This window comes from Cnephaeus nilssonii, assembly GCF_951640355.1.
Source record: "Cnephaeus nilssonii genome assembly, chromosome: 11".
Taxonomy (NCBI): domain Eukaryota; kingdom Metazoa; phylum Chordata; class Mammalia; order Chiroptera; family Vespertilionidae; genus Cnephaeus; species Cnephaeus nilssonii.
In genome coordinates, this window is record NC_137082.1 from 72104748 (window position 1) to 72126590 (window position 21843).

Sequence of the window (21843 nt, forward strand, 5' to 3'; positions counted from 1 at the left end):
CACTGCTGCATCGTTGGGAACACAGTAACCAATAACGGCATCATGAGGATGATGGTAAGATCAAAAGTACTGAGAGCCCAAGTACCCAGCCCTGTAGGCAGCATGGCAGGAGCTCATCCAGTGCCCACTCCTTCACCAAAATCAGCTCAGGCACATAGGTTCTGAACCCAGGCCTGGAGAAGGCTGCCCGGCCACACACCCACTCTACCCAGCTGGGGCCCTGGACAGAAAGCAGACTTACCAGCCAGATAAAGGGACTTAGGGAGGATCAGGTCAAGTGAAAGAAGCCTGGCTTTCTGAGCACTCCCTTAGAGCCCCTCTCTCCAAATGCGCTCAGCCCAGACAGGCCTGGAAGATGTGGGGCCAGGAGCAGTGCCAACATGCTGCCTGGCCAGCCTCCGCCCCAGGAGCCCTCCCAGCCCAAACTGCACACCACCGGCTGGAATGTACCAAGGGGCCAAACCCCCAGGCTCTTTCCCTGTCCCTCTAGCCACAGCTGGGGTACATCCATCCCACCTTGAACAGTATGGCAAGGCTTCTGGTCCCAACCCCAGCTCCCCCTCCACACATTACTGGTTCTACCGGCCTGCTCCATGTCCTCAGCAAGCCCCTCGGGCCTGGTTCTACAGCTGAAAGCCCTGACTTTCCTGCCGGCTGCCCTGCCCCCAGTTCTCACCAATGAGCCATCCTTCTTGAGTCTTCAGAATTTTTACAGAACATTGTTCTCTGGTCCCTCCCCAAGTTGCTCACTAAGGAGAACATGCTTCTTTTCTGGCCTTTAAGGCCCTTCATTATGGGGCTCAATGATTTACCCCCCAGCTTCTGTCCTCCCATCTTCTCTACTCCAGCCAAAATAAGCTGGGCCAATGGAAAGAACAGCCAGCACCTTCCTGTCCCCCATTTCATCTTGGTTCCCAGCCAGGGACTGTCTATATCCCGGACTCCAATTCTACCAAGACCCAACTTGGAAACGCCTTCATGCAGTGGCCATACCCTTGACCCCCAGTGGCACTATGCATATACACACCTCATCTCCCCGTAGGCCAGGCAGTGCTTGCTCAATGACCAAGTGAACAAATGAAAAAGACAGTCACACAGGTGGGGGGAGGGGCAACAAAATGGGGGTGGCTTTTTTAAATTAGGAGTCATACTCAGGTAGAAACAGGGAGGGGGAAAATTGAGTCACAAAGACCCAGCCCAGAAAGACAGTTTCCAGGGATGGAAGGAGGAGCTGAACAGGGGAAATGCCCAGATGAGAAACTGCAGAACCACCACAAAATCTGCCCTTTGAAATAGAAACCAGCATGCTTTTCCGGTGCAAAGCTGCTGTCATCCTCCCACATCTCTGACAGAGGCACAAAACCCCACACACACAAATGCATGTAGGACAAGGCCTGTGTGGTGCATACCTGGGCCCTTCCTCTCAGCCCCTCCCTTCAGTACATAGAAGCAGTCACAGCGTGACAGCTAGGACGTCAGTACGAAGCCTACTGCTGGGCTACATGCAGCCACCCCACACGCGTGCACATGTGCACAACACACTGATGGACGGTAGCCATGAGTGAACCCCAGCCATGCCCTGTGCCCCTGGGCTCACTTCCATTGAGACCAGGCTGGAGGCAGAACAGGCTCCCACTCAAGACAGGTAGGCACAGAGCAGCTCCAGGCCAGGTGTCCAAGTCTCCCAAGCTCCTGTTGGCACATCTGGTCCCTCGTACTTCCCTCATAAGGAGGTGCCAGCCTGGTCCTGATGCCCTCCAAGGCCATCAAGCCAACAGCAGGCTGAAAGGACACAACACTAGAGTGAGGTACCCTTCTAGGTTCTTAAAAGCGACATCCTGTGCGATCTCATGCCTCCCAGAACAAATAGAGCTGGGTCCCCTTTCTTGAGAGAACCAGGTCCGGTCCCCCAGGGACTGTCATCATGGAGAGGAGACTCCCTGGGTCGGACACAGCCTTGGCCCTACTTTGGGGGGTTGGGGGCTGGGCCACAGTCAGTCTGGGTCACACCTGCAGTGGGACAGGAAGAGAGACCCTACCAGGGGTCAGGAGGGAAACTGCTTAGAGGAGCAGGAGAACAGCAGCACCCTATTCCCAGAGACCCATAACCCAGCATTCATACCCACTCAGAACCACAGGAGAACACGCTCGGGGGAACACGAGGGAAAAGAAAAGCCAAAGGCACTCAGAGGTCCCTGCTAGGCTGGAGATGGGAGGGAGACTGGTATCTCTGTCAGGACAAGGGCTCTAAGTTCAGATCAGTGCATGCAGATGTGGCCCAGGCCAGAAGCTGCTTCCTGAGCCTGCAGCAGCCACAGCACCCCACCTGCACACGCACCAACAGTCTGAGGCATGTGCATACCACCGCCTCTCATAGGGTGGGGTACCAGAATGGGAGACTAACAGATCTGAAATCACAAAGACCAAGTTTCAAGTCCCATTTCCAAGCTCATAGCTTGGGCTTTAGACACGTCGGCTCTCCTCTCTGGTAAGCCATGGATAAAGGGAAGGCTATAGTGGGGATGGGCCTGCCAAAAACCCTTCACATGCAGACAGACTGCTACACCGAGAGCCATATGGGATAGTCAGCCTTAATCTGCCCTGACTGCCTTGGACTGTTTTCTGTTGTGGTCTTTATGCAGACGGAAGTGGCTCACAGCCTGGCGGCAGGGGCTCTAAGCACTGAATTTGCTTGATGATCAAACAGGGAGATGCTCCCTTCTCTCCTCTCTTGGCCCAGGGATAGGCTCCTTGCCTGAGACCACAGAGACTATAGGCCAGCAGTTACTCAAAGCCGTGCCCAGGTCATGCAGACCTGAAGAGTAAATATCTCCTGCATATACAAGCAATGGCAGTCACTTTCTCTTTAAGAGCCTCAGGTTCCTCATCTGAGCCACAGAAGTGACCCCAAGCACTCAGGGAGCTGTTCAGCTAGATAGCAACAAAGGGCAATGCTGCTCAGGACCAGCTCAGGACTTGCCTCCACAGGAGAGTAGGTCTCTACCCCTCGGACAGTACCCGCTGTCCTGAGTGGGGGAGGAGAGGGTGCTGTGAAGGGACAAGCTAACTGGCAGGCAGCCAGTCTGGAGCCTGGGAAGGGTAGAGGACAATGAGCACAGAGGACCTGCCTGTGCTCAGCCCCTCTGAAGGTAGGGCTACTTCCTGTCTTGGAATCCTGCTCCCCACCCACTCCCAGACATTAGGCCAACCCACAAGGGCCCCACCAGCTCTGCTCCTGCCCAGGGCTTCTGGACAGCAACTGCAGGGCTGTGCTGGGGCAGCATTCCTGTTGACCAGACAGAGTCCCCGGACAAGAATCCCAAGGAAGAGAAAGGGGTGGCAAAGGTGGGACACCAAGGTTTTTAGGGCTCCTCCATGAGCATAGCCCCAGAAAGCCAGCCCATGCTCATTGTAGAAACATGGCTTCACCCTGACCATGGTGGGCTGTGGGAGAGGGTGTCCAGAATCACATCCAAGACCCTAAGTTAGATCCCAGCTTCTTGATCAGGAACCCATGTCCTAGGGTCCCCTGCCCTCAATTGAGGCCACTTTCCAAATGGTCCATCAGGCAAGGAAGACGTATGAAAGAGTCATGAGCAAAACCTCCACCTCTGTGCCTCTTTCCTCATCTGCAAAATGGGATCAGCACTCCTGGCACCTTCTTCATGGGCTGCTGTGAGATGTCAGTGCGATGACAGACACAGAATGATCTTACCAGGAAGGGACGGGAGAACATACCGAAAATTAAAACCCCCAAATGAAGATATTTCCAAGAAAACCACCACGACAAACAACAACAACAACCAACCAAACAACAACACACACACAGAGAAGGAAATGACACAGATTTCTGCACATGAAACATGATTTTAGTGCAAGTTTCTTGAGTTTTCCCTTTATAGGGTAAAGTAATTGTAACTGTGAGTTAACTGATGTAAAACTATAATAGAAACTGTTCACATTAAAATGCAAGTAAATATATTTTGCAACTTAAAAATATCACAACTCATGATAAATATGAAGGTTCTTTTTAAAACCTGACTGTCTAACAGAGGTAAGGGTATATTAACCCAGACAGGTCCCTTCACTCTGGGGGTTGTCAGTATACCCACCTGTGGGACCTGAACGCCCTGACCAGTCCTGCTGAGGGCACTGGAGGAAAGTGGGGAAAGCCCAGCCCTTCTAAAAAGAGTGGAAATCCAATCAAGGCAACGAAACGCAGAGCCCAGCCTCACACGGGCTCCCAGCCCTCCTCCTTACCTCTGAGCCTGTGCACGAGCCAGGGCCACCACCGCACCTGACTCTGGCAGGCCCAGGCCAGCGCACACTCAGTGCCCATGACTCTGTCACACCATCTAGTGCTTCCTGGTGTTTTGGCCACTGTCCTGTGTGCTCACCAAGGAAGAAACCACTTTGGGCTCTTTCCTCCATTCCCCAAACCCAGGTCCTGGTGAGGCCTCAAAATGCTTCGCAGAGTGCTTAGAAGCAAGAATGACACCCGAGGGTTAGATTCCAGAGCTAATTACCTATGAAGCAGCAAAGACCCCAAGTACTCAAAGATGGTATGAGGGATGAAGAGGCGGTGATGGTGGTGGGGGGTGGGGGGACACCAAAGCCTGAGGAGCTACATCAAATATGCAAATGCAGTGGTCAGTGAGGTGACTCTGGGGGCAGGAAAAAGGACCAGGCACAGCTGGGGGGATGTGGCCTCTGGGGCCAGTGTAGTCGGGAACAATGGAAGGTCCCCGCACAAAGGCTCCTACAGCCAGTGGGAACCATGGGAAGCCAATGGAGCTATGAGGCAGGCGGAACAGTAGAAGAGGCAGGGCTCCTTTTTTTTAAAAAAATATACTTCTTTATTGATTTCAGAGAGGAGGGAGGAGAGAGAGATAGAAACATCAGTGATGAGCATCATTGATCGGCTGCCTCCTGCACGCCCCCAACTGGGGATCGAGCCCACAACCCAGGCATGTGCCCTTGGCCGGAATCGAACCTGGGACCCTTCAATCCGCAGGCTGACGCTGTATCCACTGAGCTAAGCCGGCTAGGGCTCCTTTTTTTTTTTTTTTTAACTTTAGTTCAATATCTTTTTAAAAAAATATATTTTTATTGATTTCAGAGAGGAAGAAAAAGGGGGGGGGGGGGAGAGAGAGAGAGAGAGAGAGAGAGAGAGAGAGAGAGAGAGAAACATCAATAGAAAGATAGAAACATCAATGAGAGAGAGTCATTGATCGGCTGCCTCCTGCATGCCCCACAATGGGGATGGAGCCAGCAACCAGGGCATGTGCCCTTGCCTGAAATCGAACCCGGAACCCTTCAGTCCACAGGCCAACACTCTATCCACTGAGCCAAACCGGCTAGGGTGTGGCAGGGCTCCTTGAGCACCACACCCTGCTTAGCCAAGGCCACCAGGGGATTCAGAAGAGTGGGTCCCAGGGGTCAGGAGAGGTGTGTACATCTTCCCAGAAATGCTCTCATCAATCACCTTCTCCACGCACAGTCTGTGCAAACAGATGGGCCATTCCCAGTACCCCCACCCTTCAAGTCAGCCTACCACTTCATCACCCTCCAAAGAAACTACATGCCAAGCGCCTGAGGGAGCACAAATGGAGCTTAGCCTTTTCCCCCAGAGAATGCTGAGATGCAGAAAGGAAGCCTCAAGGGGAAGTGACTGTCCTCTGGCCAATTCCTGGCCCTGCACCTCTGCCACCAGTACACTCAAAGGTTCAAAGGTACCCTCACGGCGGCTCCCCCAGGGTAGGGCAGGCACCTGAGAGCCTCTTCACAGGGAACCAGGGGCAAAGGGGCTCTGTACCCCAGGACACCTGTCCTAGCCAGGAATATCAGCTTCAAACAGAGCCTTCACAGCTCTAAAGGCAAAAGATGGAGGTGACCAAAGAGGACACAGACAGAACCTGGGCACAGGCGGCAAAGAAACCTGATGCTGCAGGCCAGGTGCCTGGGATGGCCAGCAGTTTCCCAGATGTCTGCCCACTGAATACCACAGCCTCCAGGAGTGAGAGGTCCCCTCCCCTTCCTACCTTACAACAGAAACAGAAGCAGCTCCCAGCAAAAGCGGAGGCTATCTACCTCGATTTTACAAATGAGAATCCAGGCTCAGAGACCCAGGATCACAGGGTCTCTGAGCACACCAAGAGGAAGGTACAGCAGTTGCCTTCAAAGCCAACTAGCAGTGGGGAGAGGAACAGAGCCCCTTCCCAGGATGCACACAGGAAGACCCTAGCCGAATCCTGCAGCCTAGGTATACCAAGGACAGAGGTCAGCATCTGCCCTGGCTGGAGTTTCTTCAGTCACTATTCCCTCAACACCTGACTGAGGAGAGCTGCCAGGCCTGACTCAGCATCCGGCTCTCTCCCACCTTGATAAACAGGAAAAGGCTATTCAGTCAGCTGGACGGAGGACTGTGGATCCTCCTACATGGAACGCTGCACCCCTATCTACTAACTGCCTCAGGCCACAGCTGTAAAGGACCCTCACCAGTACAGAATGTTATCTAGAGTCTAGATTTTAGGTGAAGCTCCTCTTTGGAGCCATGAGGAAACGGATACTCCACATGGTAGCTCTTGGCAGAACTGGACCATCTGAAGTGACTCCACAGCAGCCACCATACCTGAGAAGCAGCAGGGCAGCCCCGGCGAGTCTTCACACCTTCCAGGCAGCAGCCCTCTTTCCTAGGGTGCTAGATGAAGCCCACCCATTCTGGAGGTAGGCACAGTATGCCCAAGCCCCAAAGGAAGAAGGGAAAGGAGGCCCCACCCAGAAAACTAAAAGCTAAGAGAGAGAGCTGAGCAGTTGTCTATTAGTATTATTCATTCATTTCATCATCTGATCAAACACCTACTCACTCCAGGCCAGGCCCTGGGCTGGGTCCTGGCTAAATGGAAATCAATAAGGCACTGGAGTTCTTGCCTCTGAGAAAGTCCCTACCTGGTGGAGGAAACAGGGGAAGCAGGGAATTATGAGGTCGTGCCAAGAGGGGAACAACAGGGAGACCCAGGTCTCTGGTGCTGAGAGCCCAGAGAAAGTGAGCAGTTCTACTTAGACAGTCTCAGGCTGCTGCAAAGACAGGGTAGAGGGCTGGCCTGCCCATGTCACGCAGAGGGCCAGAGCATCATTGCAGTAGCTTGGTTGTTCGGGACGTTTGTTCAGAGTTCTGTGGATGAGAGGGGAGAGAAAGGGGCCTACCCGGCCTGCAACACCACCGCGTAAGGGAAAACAACTGTAAGGGTAAGTGTAGCAAGAACCAAGGACTTGTATGCATGCATATAAGCATAACCAATGGACACAGACACCAGGGGGGTGAGGGCATGAATGGGGGGGCGGGGCAATGGGGGGATAAGGACACATATGTAATACCTTAATCAATAAATAATAAAATTTAAAAAACAAAAAGAAGGGACTTGTCCCAATTTTTCTGCCCAAGAGACTAGATGACCCCCCAGGCGGCCCACTGCCCCATGGGTCAACCTCAGGGCTGACAGAGGTCCTGTACACTTTGACCTCTGCCTCCCCTGCAGGCTGATGCTGCCGAAATTCTAGATGGCCTGTCTGCCAGGCCCCCACCGCAGAAGAGAGGCCGAGGGCCTAGCAGGGCCAGGTGCCAGAGCTGTCCAGGATCTCAAAGGGCCCAATGAAACCCTCCACCCGCAATATATTCAAGCCACCTGGAGAACCAGAGCGCTCAGCTTAAGTCACTTTTTTATCCTCTTCTTTCCAGAAACTCAGAGCACTCAACACAGCTAACTGTGCCTTCCATCTTGCTGGAAGCTCTGCTCTTGACTGCTCTCTCCCTCACAAGCTCTCCTGATTTTCCATCTTCTCCTTAGGCTCCAGGCCTATCTCCATCACATGCAGGCTTCAAGGCCAAGGTATTCTCCTCTCCTAATGCTCTACCTTGTTCCTAGTCAGTGTCACCCACAGCTTTAATTATCTCCTAGCACAGGTAATTCACAAACACAGCTCTATCCAAGTTCTGGACTACAAGCTTCAGGCCCATCCATCTAACTGCCTACTTGCCATCTCCACCTACTTGCCATCTCCACCTCAAAGAAACCCCTCTAAACCAGCGGTCACCAACCTTTCGGACCTCACGGACCACTAGTGGTCCTCGGACTACTGGTTGGCGACTGCCGCTCTAAACCAAACACTGTTTTCTCTCACCAAAACCCTCTCGCCACAACTCTTGGGTCAGCTAACATCATTACCTTCAAATAAGTGCATAAACTAGAAACTTTAGAATCATCCTTAATATCTCCTTTTCTCTCACACCCCTCTCTCCCAATCTAATCCGTGAACAAGTCCTACTGGCTTTATTTATTATTCACAACTATATTTACTGAGCACCAGATGAGTGGTAACTGTACTTTAAAGCAATTTCACTGACAGTCAATACTCTCCACTGGACTGTAAGTTCCTTGAGGGCATGGACCATGCTGTCAGCTTCAATACCCCAATGCCTTGCAAGAAATGGGATGAGTTAGGAGAAGAAAAATCTGGGGCCTCCCTCCCTCAAGGAAACAATAGGGGCCTCTGACTGGGGTCTCAGTGACAGGGACTGACGTGAGGGGACAGCAGAGGCCTCCTCTTGTGGAGCTTGCTGGGCCCGATGCATTCATTCTCAGCACCCAGCCCGGGCTCCTCTTTGGTTTCTGTGTTACCACCACCATGAGCCCTGCTCCCTCTTGGGGGGAGATGTGGGGCAGCCTTTAAACCCCAACAGAGTCAAACTTGACTAGGAAGTTGGGGATGTTCTAAATCAGGGGTGGGGAATGACCGGCCTGCAGGCCGAATAAAGCCAGCGAAATCATTTGGTCTGGCCCTGCCAAGGCATTAGGGGTGATTTAATTAAATGTTTGACCAAATACAGCAAGCTAATTTTTAAGTTTATAATATTATATGGCCTGAGAATCCTATATAATAAAACCCTAATATGCAAACGATCAAACAGCAGAATGATCGGTCGCTATGATGTGCACTAGCCACCAGGGGGCAGACGCTCAACGCAGGAGCTGCCCCCGGGTGGTCAGTGCACTCCCACAGGGGGAGTGCAGAAGCTGGGCTCACAGCTGGCGAGCGCAGCAGCGGTGGTGGGCGCCTCCCCCACCTCTGTGGCAACGCTAAGGACCCCTTGGGAGATGTCCAACTGCTGGCTTAGGCCCGCTTCCCCTGTGGGACATCCCCTGAGGGGTCCCAGACTGCAAGAGGGCGCAGTCGGGCTGAGGGACACCCCCCCCAACCATGCATAAATGCCATGCACCAGGCCTCTAGTGATGTTATAAATATCCAAATGGCCCTTGACAGAAAAAAGGTTTCCCACCCCTGTAATCTATACATATAAAAAGCCAGCGACTGGAACACTGTAACGTCTGGAATGACCAGAGGCTATGATGCCCACTGTGGCCAGCAAACCTGCCCACTGGGGGGTGGGGCTGGCTGGCCAATCTCCCATGACCCCTCCCCCTGGCCAGCCCCACTCCCAATCGGCCTCTTCCACCCCAATCAAGGGCAGAGCGGCGGCCAACACCCCCACGGCCCCTCCCCCCCACCAGCCCTGCCCCCAAACGCCTCCCTTACCCCAGTAGGGGGCAGAGCTGGCTAGCCAACCTCCTGCAGCCCCTCCCCCTGCCCCACCCCAGATCGGCCCCCCACCCCGATTAGGGGCTGGCCGGCCAACCACCTGTGGCCCCACCCCCGATCAGCCCCCACCATCCTGATCAGGGTGGGCCAGCCGGCCAACCTCCCACCGTCTCCTCCTCCCGACAGGCTCGGCCCCCACCCATGCATGAATTTGTGCACTGGGCCTCTAGTCTAAGTAATAAAAGGAGTCACCCTCAGAGGTCTGCTCACTAGGACACCCACTCCTGCCACCCCAATAGCCACTCCCAGAACTGCTTGGCCCAGCCGCTCCTCAGCATCTGGCCACACTCCCTTTGGGCCATGCCAGCCAAAGCCAAGCCACTCTCCTTGTCCTCCTTTTGCTTCCTGGGGAGGCGAGGCCCCAGTGCTTGTCTAGACTCTGACCTCACTCTGATGTGACAAAGAACCCACCCACTCATTGCCTCTCCCCTCAGGAAGCCCAGCTCTGATTCTTAGGGATAGCCTCCCCTTCCTTATTTAAACTTCCTAGTTCTACCATTTTAAGACAGCACTTGATCTCACCTCTACTAGCACGCATCCTAGGATAGCTGCCTCTCTGCCTCCCACCGCCACCTGCAGAGCCTCACCCTTCCAGTGTGGGCCAGTCTCAGGCCAGGAACCAGGACAACCTCCAGAGAGCAGTGCAGGCCCGACGCTCTGTTCTCACTGGAGGGGGTACTCTCTGTATGTCACTGCTGGCCTCGAGGCCCTAAGGAACACCCCTCACCAAGTGACATACGCTCCCTTTTCTAATCTCCTTGGTAGATATGTTAAGAGCTCCCAAGAAAAGTCACAGTCCCATTTAGGAACTGACAAGTGAACATAAAACATCTTATACCCAAATATTGTTGTGGGTGGAGAAAGTGACTAGGGTAGGAAGAACAATGCCTCCAAACAGCTGGACTATCAGGTGCAACGAGGGGAAGTGGTCTGCAGAGCCTCAGAGAGAGACCCACCCCCCCACCCACCCACTCTTGTCACTGCCCAGTCTCCCAGCTGACCTCCTGCCCCCAAGTGGGCTGAGAAGCCTTTTAGGCCTGTGGCCAACTCCTCCCCTCCTTCCTAGGATTAGTCACTCCATGAACACTCCGGGCCTGAGGCTAGAGTCAATCAATCCCATGGGGTTAGAATTCCCCCACCACACACCCACACCACCAGAGTCCCAGTGTGGCCAATGCCTTACTCCCCCACTGACAAGGCCAAGCCAAGGACACTGTGACCTGGGGGCATCCCTTAAACAACTACTTCCCTCAGGACATTTCAGCTCAGCCATATCCCCAGGTGTCCAAGAAAACAGGAAGCCAACCCCAAAGTAGACGTCCCACCCCGACTGAGTTAGAATTAGATCTCACACAAACAAGTGGCCAAGCTCGCTGTGGCCCATCCCCTCACCAGTCTGGTCAGTTGTTTGCTGCCAGGCCCTGAGTTTCGGTCAGACCATTCACTCCTCATCGTGCCCACACCTTGCTCCCAGGCCCCTCACGACCTTTGCAAAGATCCTCTAATTGATGCTGGCGTGCCAGCCAGTAGGGGAAAGAGCCCCCAGGGCAGGATGGGCTGCTGCAGAGAGAACAGATTCTGTCTGGACCCTTGGGCTCAGCCCATCGCACTTCAGGCACGACTGCCTCCCACCAGCCCTGGGCTTTCACGGTTTTCTGCTTGTTCCAGATCTAAGCTTCCCAGGATCAAGGACTGGGTCACCTCCTTTTCTTACTTCCTAACCCCAGCCTCCTCTGTGCCAGGCCTGGGCTCAGCAAAGGAGATGCCAGTCTTTTGCAAGAGAAGAGCCCCGCCCCATTTATTCTGCATCCTGAGTCTTGCGAGGCCAGGGCCACCTGCCAACACCGGGAAGGGCCCGGAAGGAAGCAGCAGAGCCTATACACAAAGCCTACATGTGGGCTATAAAAAGGAGCCCTCCCAGAATGGGCCCGGTTCCTAGGAGGTGACGAGTGGGGAGAGCGCTAGTACTTGTGCCTGGGCACACAGCCACTGCAGCCTCTCAAAGGCTGGCCAAGCACCACCTCGAAAGGAATGAGTCTTACAAGGAGGGAGGAAGAATATTAACAGCTGAGCCAGGAACGTAAGCAGAGATTCTCCGAACCCCATCTCACGGGATCACAGCCTCCCCCAAAGCAACTAACTCCACCTTCCCTATTGCCCTTCCCCCCCACTCCAGAGTATTCTGGGACCAGGCCTTCTCATGCCTCTTTCCCTCTCCTCTGGGCACTGAAGTTCCCTCTGAGGTCCCAACACACCAGCAAAGGAGCTCTGGGCGCTATGATCAGAGGTTCTAATTCTGGGGTGATAGCAGGGAGCTGTGGCCACAGCAGACTAGACTCAGGGGCAGCTCAATAGGGGCACGTGTGTTGGGTTGAATGTAGGAAGGTGACAGGCAAGGGCACAGCTGTAATACCTAAGCCTGAACACAAGATACCTATTTCAAAGACCCCAGCCAAAGCAGCCTCTTGACCCACACGGGCAGCCGTCTCCTCTGCCACAGCAGCACAGCTGCCCTCACGGCACCCTGGCCCAGTCACAGAAATTCATCCCTCTCCAGCCTAGTCTGCCCAGGTGTTCAGGGTGTTCAGGCTCTGCACCAGAGGGCTGACCCAGAGCTACTGAGACCGCTCTCAGGGACAGTGGTGTGGCTTGTCATGGACATGCAGCAAAAGGGACAAATGAGCCCTGGCTGCTGTCACCCCAAGACTGGAGGCTGTGCTTCATCCCAGCACACCCTCACCTCTCCTGACAAAGGCCTCTGGCTTGTTCCCTTCCCTCGCTGTTTGTCCTTTCTGGCTGCATCCACCATAACCCTTTTATGGTCACTACTGGACTCCATGGTGTGTGGCATGTCAGCAAATGCCAGAGTCCAAAGCTAGGGAAGCACAAGTGGGGGTCTCGCTTGTTCAGTGTGCCACGGAGGCACAAGAGAGCTGGGTTTTTCTCCTCTTTTTCTTTTTTACAGAAAGCATGCCAGGCTAGAGACCTACGGCCACCAACAAGTCATAAGATAGAGTAATCACGTCCACACACAGAGACTAGGGCCACAATGTGAGACAAATGCAGGAACACATGGATGAAGGCATGCATGTGAGCTTGTCACCAGGGGTCCTGAAAAGGCCCTCCTTAGAGCACCCAGGTTCCCATTTCCCTGGCAGAGGCTCGGGTACAGCAGTCATCATGAGCCAGTAAGAACAAGTCAGAGTGAGGCTCTTCTGTCCCCCCACCTCAAATCAGGGGCTTCCTCACCCCCTGCAGGAGTGGGAAAGCATCTCTCTGGGGCGCTGTCAGGAGATGAGGACAGCAGAGGATCTAGACAGAAACATGGAGTCCAGTTTGTCCAGAGAAGCCTAAGCTGGTCAAACCAATCTGACTGTAGGGCAGAATAGATATCAGTTCTGTCCACATTAAAAAACAAACAAATAAAAAACACACAAAACTATGGCCCAGCCAGTGTGGCTCAGTGGTTGAGTGTCAACCTATGAGCCAGGAGATCAGTTTGGTTCCCAGTTAAGGCACATGCCTGGGATGTGGGCTCAATCCCCAGTAGAGGGCATGCAGGAGGCAGCCAATCAATGATTCTCTCTCATCATTGATGTTTTAATCTCTCCCTCTCCCTTCATCCCTGAAATCAATAAAAAATATATTAAAAAAACAAAAAACTCTGGTCCCATAGAACAGCCCATCTTATTGTTACTTTCTCCAGAGAGGGAGAATAAACTGAATATTGTAGTGGGAATCAGAAATGCTAGGCTCTGGACCAGCACTGCATGAACCTGCTATATGACCTTAACCTTGGCGCCCTGGTTTCCTCATCTAGAAGAGGGCTAATCATTCCTGCCCTCCCTCAATTCATGGAGCCATGGTGCAACTCAAACAACACAGCAGATGAGAAAATGGTCCATAACTCTAATGCACTATTCAAATACCCGATTTTTCTCATGTCCCAGGTATCTGTGTCCAGACTCAAAGAGGGAACACAGAAATCAGAGCAGCACTGTGGCCAAGCTTGGTGATGGAACTGGGGCTGTCACTAAAGTGAAAGCAAAGGAAACAAACTCTTATTAAGTGACCAAAAGTGCCAATGCTGTGCTGAGCACTTTCACATAAAACCTTACTCTCATATAATCTCATTCAACTATGGGTAATACACTCTGTTAGAAAATTACTTTTACAGCTGAAGATCCACTTCAGGCCGTTTAATGTAGCTTGCCCAAGGTCACAGGAAGAGCTGAGACTCAAACCCAAATCTAACTGATTCTAGCCACAAATCTCTGGTCACTGCAGCCCAATTAGCAACTGCTGCTGGAGGTCACTCCTCATCCTTGTCATCTGTTACCTTGCTGCTCTCAAAGATCCCCCAGGGAAGCACGGGTGCCACACTTTTCTGAACAAAGCACTCTTCAAGGGGAACCGGAACATTCCCCTCCTATGCCACACCCATTCCTCCTAGGACTCTCCTCCAAGTCCCCACAGACTTCTCCAGTTCTAAGAGAGGGAGTGGAGAGGGGGAAAAGTCTCTTATCCTCTACTAACAGGTCTTGCGACATTATCTCTCTCTGGCCTCCTTGAAGCCATGTCCCAGCGGAAAGGGCAGAGTGGGAAGAGATGCCATGAGTTAATGGAGATGGGCAGGGACAGTGACAGTAGATGCACAGGCAGGCTCTACCACAATGAGGTGGTGGCATTAGAGCACTTCCTGGAAAACAGGGGTCTCACACTATGGGCTCTGGGATGGGCACTTGGAAATAGGCCAATCTGATATCTTCAGATGATACCAAAGCAGATGCTTCCAGCCAACTGCCCAACCACCCTACAAAAGTCGGCAGTGGGAAACAAACAAACAACAAAAAAATCACACCCTGGACAGTGACCCCGACAACAGAGGACTGCTGAGAGCTTGGAGAGAGAAGATGGGTGGGCCTCCTCGTCTCTGAATCAAAGGGCTTGGTGGCCAGGCACCAGCCCCCTCTACAGGGCCGTGGGATTTGCTCCTGTCTGCTATCGGGTCCTCCTGGGGAATTTCTCCCTCATCTTCCTCCTTGTAAGAGTTCCCACACGTTAAGCACGTATGCTGGGCCACACTCGATGCAAGCACTTTACACATATTCTTATCAAATCCTCACAAAAACCTTATGAAATAAATGCAGTTTGCTACTATCCCACTTTAATAGATCAGGAGCCCAGAGAGACAAAGTCATATGCTCAAGGTCACAGAGCAAGTTGTAGACAGGATTTTTAACGTAGGCCATCTGAGTTCAGAGCCCAAATGCCGAACTACAGTTGACCCTTGAACGACAGGGCCCCTATACCACCTCGCCCCATGCTGTTGAAAATCTGTGTATAACTTTTGACTCCCCAAGCCATCCCTCACTATCCATGGGTGCTGAACATTCCAGGACCCCCCTCCCCCACAGATGCCCAAATCCAAGGATGCTCAGGTCCCTTATATGAAATGGCATAGAACAATACATATAGCTGGCCCTGAAAATACTATTTTCAATCTGTGGTTGGTTGAACCCAAAGGACCTAGGGATACAGAGGAATGATTGCATATATTTTTTAAAAATCCAAGTATAAAGTGGACCAGAGCAGTTCAAACCCGTATTGTTCAAGGATCATCTGTGCTATGCTCACTGTCTCATTCCTCCAGACCCAGACCCATTTCTCCACCACCACTGCATCTCTCCCCTGCCTCAGCGAGAAGGTCTTGCTTTGCTCATCAGCTGTCTCCTGTGAACTGCAGTAGCTCACTGGTCTCCCTCCTCAACCTCTCCCAGGCAAGCATGCAAGACAGTCCTGCTGTCCACAGGACAGACTGCAGCCCATGAGCACAGCACACCGAAGTCCTCCCTGAGCTGCCCCCACCAGCCCCGGCCTCATCTCTACCACACCTAACACATTCCCAACCCTGGCACATGACCTCTGGTGCCTCAACCAGGGCATGGGCAAGTTCCCTAATCACTCAAGGCCTAGTGCACAGGTCACCTCCCCTGGCTCTCTCTCCCCTCAACCCCCAGCTTGCTAAGCAGAGCTCTCGGTACAGACTTTTATCATAGTATGTGTCACTCAGGATTATAATTACATGTTCCCAAGTCTGTCTTCTTCAAGGGTCTGGGATCTCCTCAATAACATAGACCATGTCTCACTCATCTTTGAACCCTCAGTGGAAAAATAGATGTTTAAATAATACTTATTAAACAAATAAATGCCCCTCATTCCAACGGGCTACCCAAAACAAGGCCTGTAGCCAGTATCTCTAACTGATGACACACACGAGAAGCTGGAGGTGTTGGGTGTGTGCTCAGCTCCTCCAGCCAGCTGTGCACAGGCCCCTTTCCTAGGTTCACAGGAAAGAGAGCCCCAGATGGACAGGAGGCTTGGCAGGGCTGGTCTGAAACCCACACATCAGCGCAAGCCTGGAGTGCTGAGGAAACACTAAGAGGTCTCACTTCCCCTGGAAAAACTACAGTCAGACAGGAAACACACAGGCAGGGATGGCTAGCTCTGGAGATTCAGACATGTGTTCTTGCCCCTCTCCCATTGGGAGCAGACAGCCAGCACAAAGAAAACCCCTGATGACACCAGGCCTGAGCAGGCGCCTTGGGCCTAGCCTTTGGTGCAGGCCTCGTAGTCTGTCTCCTCGCCAGTCTGATAGTCACAGGGGTCAAGCTCCAGACAGCTGTCCCAACATCATCTCCTCTCTGAGCCTGGCTGCCTTGTCCAGACTGTTTGCTTTCTTCTGCCACCCCCAACCTTTGTCATCAAAGATACCACTAGGATTGTCATTGTCTATTTCAGTTTTCTTGAGGGCAAGAACCTGTTTCCATTCGCTACAAGGGGGCCTAGCATCTAGAAGATTAGCTCCAGAAAAATCAAAGACAAAAGCCTAGGGCTCCAAAATCCCCACAGATGTGCTTGACTGGCATGCAGAGCTCTCCATGGAGCCTCTACCTGGGCCACTTACCCATAACCACCCTTCATTGAACCATCTCATCCAGAAGACACCAGAAGAAAAGCATGCAGCCAGAGCCTAGAGAGGCTGAGGCAGTCTGTCATCTAAGGTCTGAGCACATAGGTTTCTCCTTAGAGGAGAAACACAGATCACAATGACATGGGCCTGAGGCCCATTTGCAGCATAAACCTAAGGCTTAGAGTCCTCTTGGGATTGGCTAGCCAGCCACTGCCTGGAGAGCTGGGTCCACTGAGGCTGTCCCACACCAGCACTATCACCCACAGCAAAATCCACTCCCTGTATTTCTATTTCCTTATCTGTAAAATGGAATGGTACTCCAAACTATCCCCTAGGGCCCTTGTGAGGATTAGCCAAAAAAACATGATGAAAAGTGTCTGTAGCACTCAGCAGGAAGTCTGTAACTGCTTTGTATTCACTTATGTCAGTATCTGGAAAAAAAAAAAGTATAAACATCACCCTGGTTCCTGTCATACCACCATGACAACTGGCACCAAAGCACTTCTCCACCCCTCTTTAGAGCCAAACTACCACCCTAAAAACCAGTCCTACTTCACAAGTGGTAAAGTGAGAGGGCATTGCTAGGCCAGGAGGTCTTCTACGTGAGTGCTGTGCCCTTTCCCTGAACCGCAGCATTGTTCCTTTAGGGCAGTGGTTCTCAACCTTTCTAATGCCGCGACCCTTTAATACAGTTCCTCGTGTTGTGGTGACCCCCAACCATAAAATTATTTTCGTTGCTACTTCATAACTGTAATTTTGCTACTGTTATGAATCGTAATGTAAATATGTGTGTTTTCCGATGGTCTTAGGCGACCCTGCTAGCGGTTCGCGACCCACAGGTTGAGAACCGCTGCTGTAGAGCCTAAGACCATCGGAAAACACAGATATTTACATTACCATTCATTAACAGTAGCAAAATTACAGTTATGAAGTAGCAACGAAAATAATTTTATGGTTTGGGGTCACCACAACACTAGGAACTGTATTAAAGGGTCGCGGCATTAAAAAGGTTGAGAACCACTGCTTTAGGGCCAAGGACACCCGAGGGTAACAAATGTCTCTCTCTCTCTCTCTCTCTGGCCCAGCTACAGGCACTGCATAGTATCCTGGCAAGGCCAGCAGGAAAAGGCCAGACACCTGAGGCACGGGCAAGAGGCCAGGTGGCAGGGGACCCAGCTGGCAGCCCAACCTTCCTCAGAGTCCACAGAGCGGGGCTGCAGGGATCAGAACCCATCAATGAGGTGCACCCATGAATGGGCAGAAGTGGGAGAAGTGGTGCAGCTTCAGGACGGGGCTCCATTTACAAGATCTGAACTCCACACAAGTGTCTACTAGTCTTTTTGCCCAGACTCATTCAGTCCGGGCCTCCAAAATCAAAGGGCCAGAGCCCCTTCTCTGTCCTTTACCTATGCCCCAGGCCTCTCAAATCCCAGATAATTAAATGAGATCTGGCTGACCCACCCCAGGTCCTCAGCATTCCTGCCTCCATTGCTCAAAGACCTGAGACACCATGGACTAGACTCTTCCCTTTACACACCACTTCCTTCTGCTCAGGCCCCAACTTACAAACAAGAAACTCAGGCATCAGATGTGAAAATCTCCATATACTTATTCTACACACTGTTCTATACAGTAGGAGGGTGGGTGAGTTAAGTGGGTTGGAGCAAAAAAAAAAAAAAAAAAACAACAACAGAAAAACCAAACAGAAAAACATTTCTTCCCCTTTTCCAGGTTGTGATCTAAAAAAAAAATTTTTTTTAAATCCTCATCCAAGGATATGTTTTGTTTTTTAAAACTTAGTTTAGAGAGAGAAACATCAGTGTGAGAGAGAAACATCAATTTGTTGCTTCCCATGCGCAATTTGTTGCTTTCACATGCGCCCCACTGGGGATGTGCCCTGACCAGGAATTTAACCCACCACCTTTTGGTGCACAGAATGACGCTCCAACCCAGCCAGAGGTTGGGTAGTGATCTAAGTGAAATGTTAACTCGGTCTGGTCCCCATCCTCCTCCCTTCCTGCACCCTCACCCTCTCCTATGGCCACACTCCACCTCTACAACATTCACAGTTCAGGGTCTAGGAGGACAGTCATAATCTATTGTTATTATTAATAACAGTTCACATTTATTAAACATTCATGTGTCAGACACTGAGCTAAATGTTTTACATCAATTTTCTCATTTAATCTTCATATCAAGCATACAGTATATATTATTACTCCCATTTTAAAGATGATGAAAACTAAGGCTCAGAGAAGATAAGTAATCACGGGGGGGGGGGGGGGGTGGATTCACACACAACTAAAACGTGGGCTTCAAAGCCAGCCTTGCCTTCAATTAGTGCTGCCTTTATTGCCTGCTGGTCACATGAATGGTTTGAAATGCAGCCTGTTACTCAGGAGATCTCTATCTGGGAACCTCCAGCCAGTGCCACAAATTCACAGGGAGCACCACAGAAGCAAGGAAGGGGCTGTGCCTAGAGTCTGACCCCTAGGTGATGCTCCCAGAACTATCTCAACCCTCAGCAATGTCTGTCCTTTCTCCACTTGGAAATCCTGTCTCTCAAATCACGAACATTTTCACCCAATGGCTGACAGGACCAATGGGGGCATGTGGGAAGGCAGCTGCCATTTCTAAGTTCTGCAGCTGTATCAGATCTGGAGTTTGTAGTTGAGGATGGCTGCCTCACCACAAGATTTCCTTCCTCCCCATCTACAAGCATATACACCATGCCCAAGGAGGTCTGTAGGACCTTCCCCCGGGGGTGTCACTTCCTGACCACCCTCCTCCACATGGACCTAGTTCTGAGCCTGGCTCCCTCCAACACTAGTCTGGGGGTGGGGGAGAGGACCTTGCAGGAAGCAACCCACAGCATAGGGTTGCAGACACATCATCTCTCACACTTGGAGGCGGGGAACGGAGGACAGAGCTGGGTGCCCATCCGGCCACAGCACAGGCATGCACTAAGTGGAATAACACTCTGATAGATCTGGGATTTTTCAAAATCTCCCAACTCCCTCGTCCCACTGAGACCTGTGCAAAAGCAGCCCTGCACAGGCCTGGGAGGTCAAAGCAGCAGGAAACCAAGAGTAGTTGTCCCTGGCTCCCTGCAGCCACAGGAGAGGACACGAAGACCCCAAACTGGCTGCCCCTTCTTGAAAAGAGTACCTGACGCCAGGGCTGGCCATTCTGGAGCCAAGCTTTCAGAAGGCGCTTCCAAGGGCAAGGGGAGCCTGGCTCTTTACCACCCACACAGACCTCCAAAATTCAGCCTCAGAACAAAAGCAGCAGCAGGAAAAAGCAGCCACTGCCCTCTCGCAGGCTCTGCCAAACCAAACAGGACCACCAAGAGGGAGATGAGTAGACTCGGTTCTGCTCCAAAACAGCCTGACCCCAACATCTACCTAAGTTCTACTTCGAGAACCCCAAGGTTCCTTTGCAAATAAGAGTCCAGCCTGGGGGCCCAAGAGTTTCACCAAGACTGCTCTTTTAGGAGAAAGGGTTTTGGGAGGCGACCTCTTGTCCAGGCCCCGAGTTCAGGGGCTGGGCGGAGGCTCTGCCTCGCCTCCCCTCACCCGCAAGACGACCACCATCCCGTGGAGGGGGGGAGGGGGGTGCGGGGAACACGATGCCTGCTCCGCTGGCCTCCAACCCACTAGGACTCTTAGACCTCTGGGCAAAGCGCCAGAACTCTCCCCCTGGCTGGGGGAAGGGGTGTCTGTCAGGCGACTGAGGACCCGGATGCCCCCACCGGGGTGACCCCCGGGGCCGAGGCGGGGGCGGGGCCCGGAGGGGGTGGGGAGGCCCGGAAAGTTTGCCGGAGTCGCGCCCGGGCCCCCGGGTCCCCGCGTGCCGCAGGCCCCGGGCAGGGGCACACTTACTGGCCCCCTCGATCTTGTCGGCGCCGCGGCTCCACGTGATCTGCCGAGTCTCCAGCTTGACCTGGAAGGTCTTCCGCTCGGGCCGCTGCGACTTCTTGGAGTAGAACAAAGTCATGACGGTGCCCACCTCGAGGCTGCGGCAGAGGTGCAGCACCTCGGCGTCGGAGGGCGCGCCGGGCCCGCAGCCGTTGGCGCAGGGGGACGCGGCGCCCGCCATGGCTTCGGCGCTGGGGCGGCGGAGGCGGCGGCGCGGGCCCGGCCGGCGAGACGAGGCGGCGGCGGGGGCTGAGGCTGAGGCGGCCGGCGAGTGGGCCCGGCGGCAGCTCCTGCGGGCGGAGACGGGGCGGGGCCTGAGGGGAGGGCGGGCGGCTCCGCAGGCCCCGCCCCGGCCCGCGCGCCGGGAACAAAGACGCCCGCGAGCCCGTGGGGAGGACCCCCGCCCGCCGCCCGCCGCGCCTGCGCCCCGCGACCCCCGACAGGCCCGGGCGGGGACAGGGGCGCCAAGGCGGCGGGGCGCGCGCGCCGCTCGCGGTCAAGCCCGCGTTCTCCGTCCCGCATCTTCCTCACGCGGCCACGGCCGATCTCGTCACGCGCGGCAGCCGCGCGCCGGCCCGGCAGTCGGCCGCAGTCGCCCCGTCCCTGTCCCGCACAGGCCCAGCCGCAGCCGTTTCCTCACCCCCGCTCCTCGAGCGCCGCCCGCGAAGCCACTGGAGAGAGAGGTGAGGGCGCTGAGCGGCCCCCGCGCCCGCAAGTCAAACCTAGTAGCTGGGCGGGCTGCCCGGCGCAGTGAGCCAGGCTGGCCGCCTCTCCCGGCGGCTGCGGGTCCTCTGCGCGCCCTCTCCGGGGAGGGTGGGTGGGGCGGGGCCGCCTGCCGATTGGCCGCCGGGCTCTGATGGACAGCAGGGCTGTCCCGCCCCGCCTTTCTGGCCGCGCGGGGCTGGCCCACAGGCCGCAGACCCACGCTGGTCCCGCCCCTGCGGCCAGTGTGGCCTTCGAGGGTCCGGTCCTGGGGAGAAGCATCCCAGGCCTGAACATCCCCTACGGGGCCTTCGGACCCGCGGCCCCGGTGGCCCGCGTCTCTGGCCTTGGCATGAGCCCTGCCCGCCACACCGCACTCTTGGTGTCCACGCCGTAGCACATGGTACAGGCCCCACTGTAAGGCGCCCCTCCTGCAAATGCTCTTCTGCGCCTTGGTTTTCCCGGCCTGACTTCCTAGTTTTCCTCCTCTCTCTCTGGCCGCTGCCTTTCGACCTCAGAAGCCTCCCGTGGGCTGGGTCCTGAGCCAGTTCCCAAGATGACCTGACCTTTCTCGAGGCTTCACAGACTGCCCCC

General features: G+C 53.8%; 1 protein-coding gene across 2 annotated transcripts in view; it reads right to left on the minus strand.

Annotated features, from left to right (window-relative positions):
• PLCG1 (phospholipase C gamma 1) overlaps positions 1-21340 on the minus strand; it is a 36849-nt gene extending 15509 nt beyond the window's left edge. For both annotated transcript variants that reach the window (XM_079783783.1, XM_079783782.1), the window contains exons 1-2: positions 21188-21340; positions 20512-20837 (exon numbers count right to left, since the gene is read on the minus strand). In XM_079783783.1, coding sequence (XP_079639909.1) covers positions 20512-20728 — 217 coding nt within the window. In that variant the 5' untranslated portion in view covers positions 20729-20837; positions 21188-21340. The remainder of the gene's footprint in view (positions 1-20511; positions 20838-21187) is intronic.
• Positions 21341-21843: the final 503 nt, after the last annotated feature.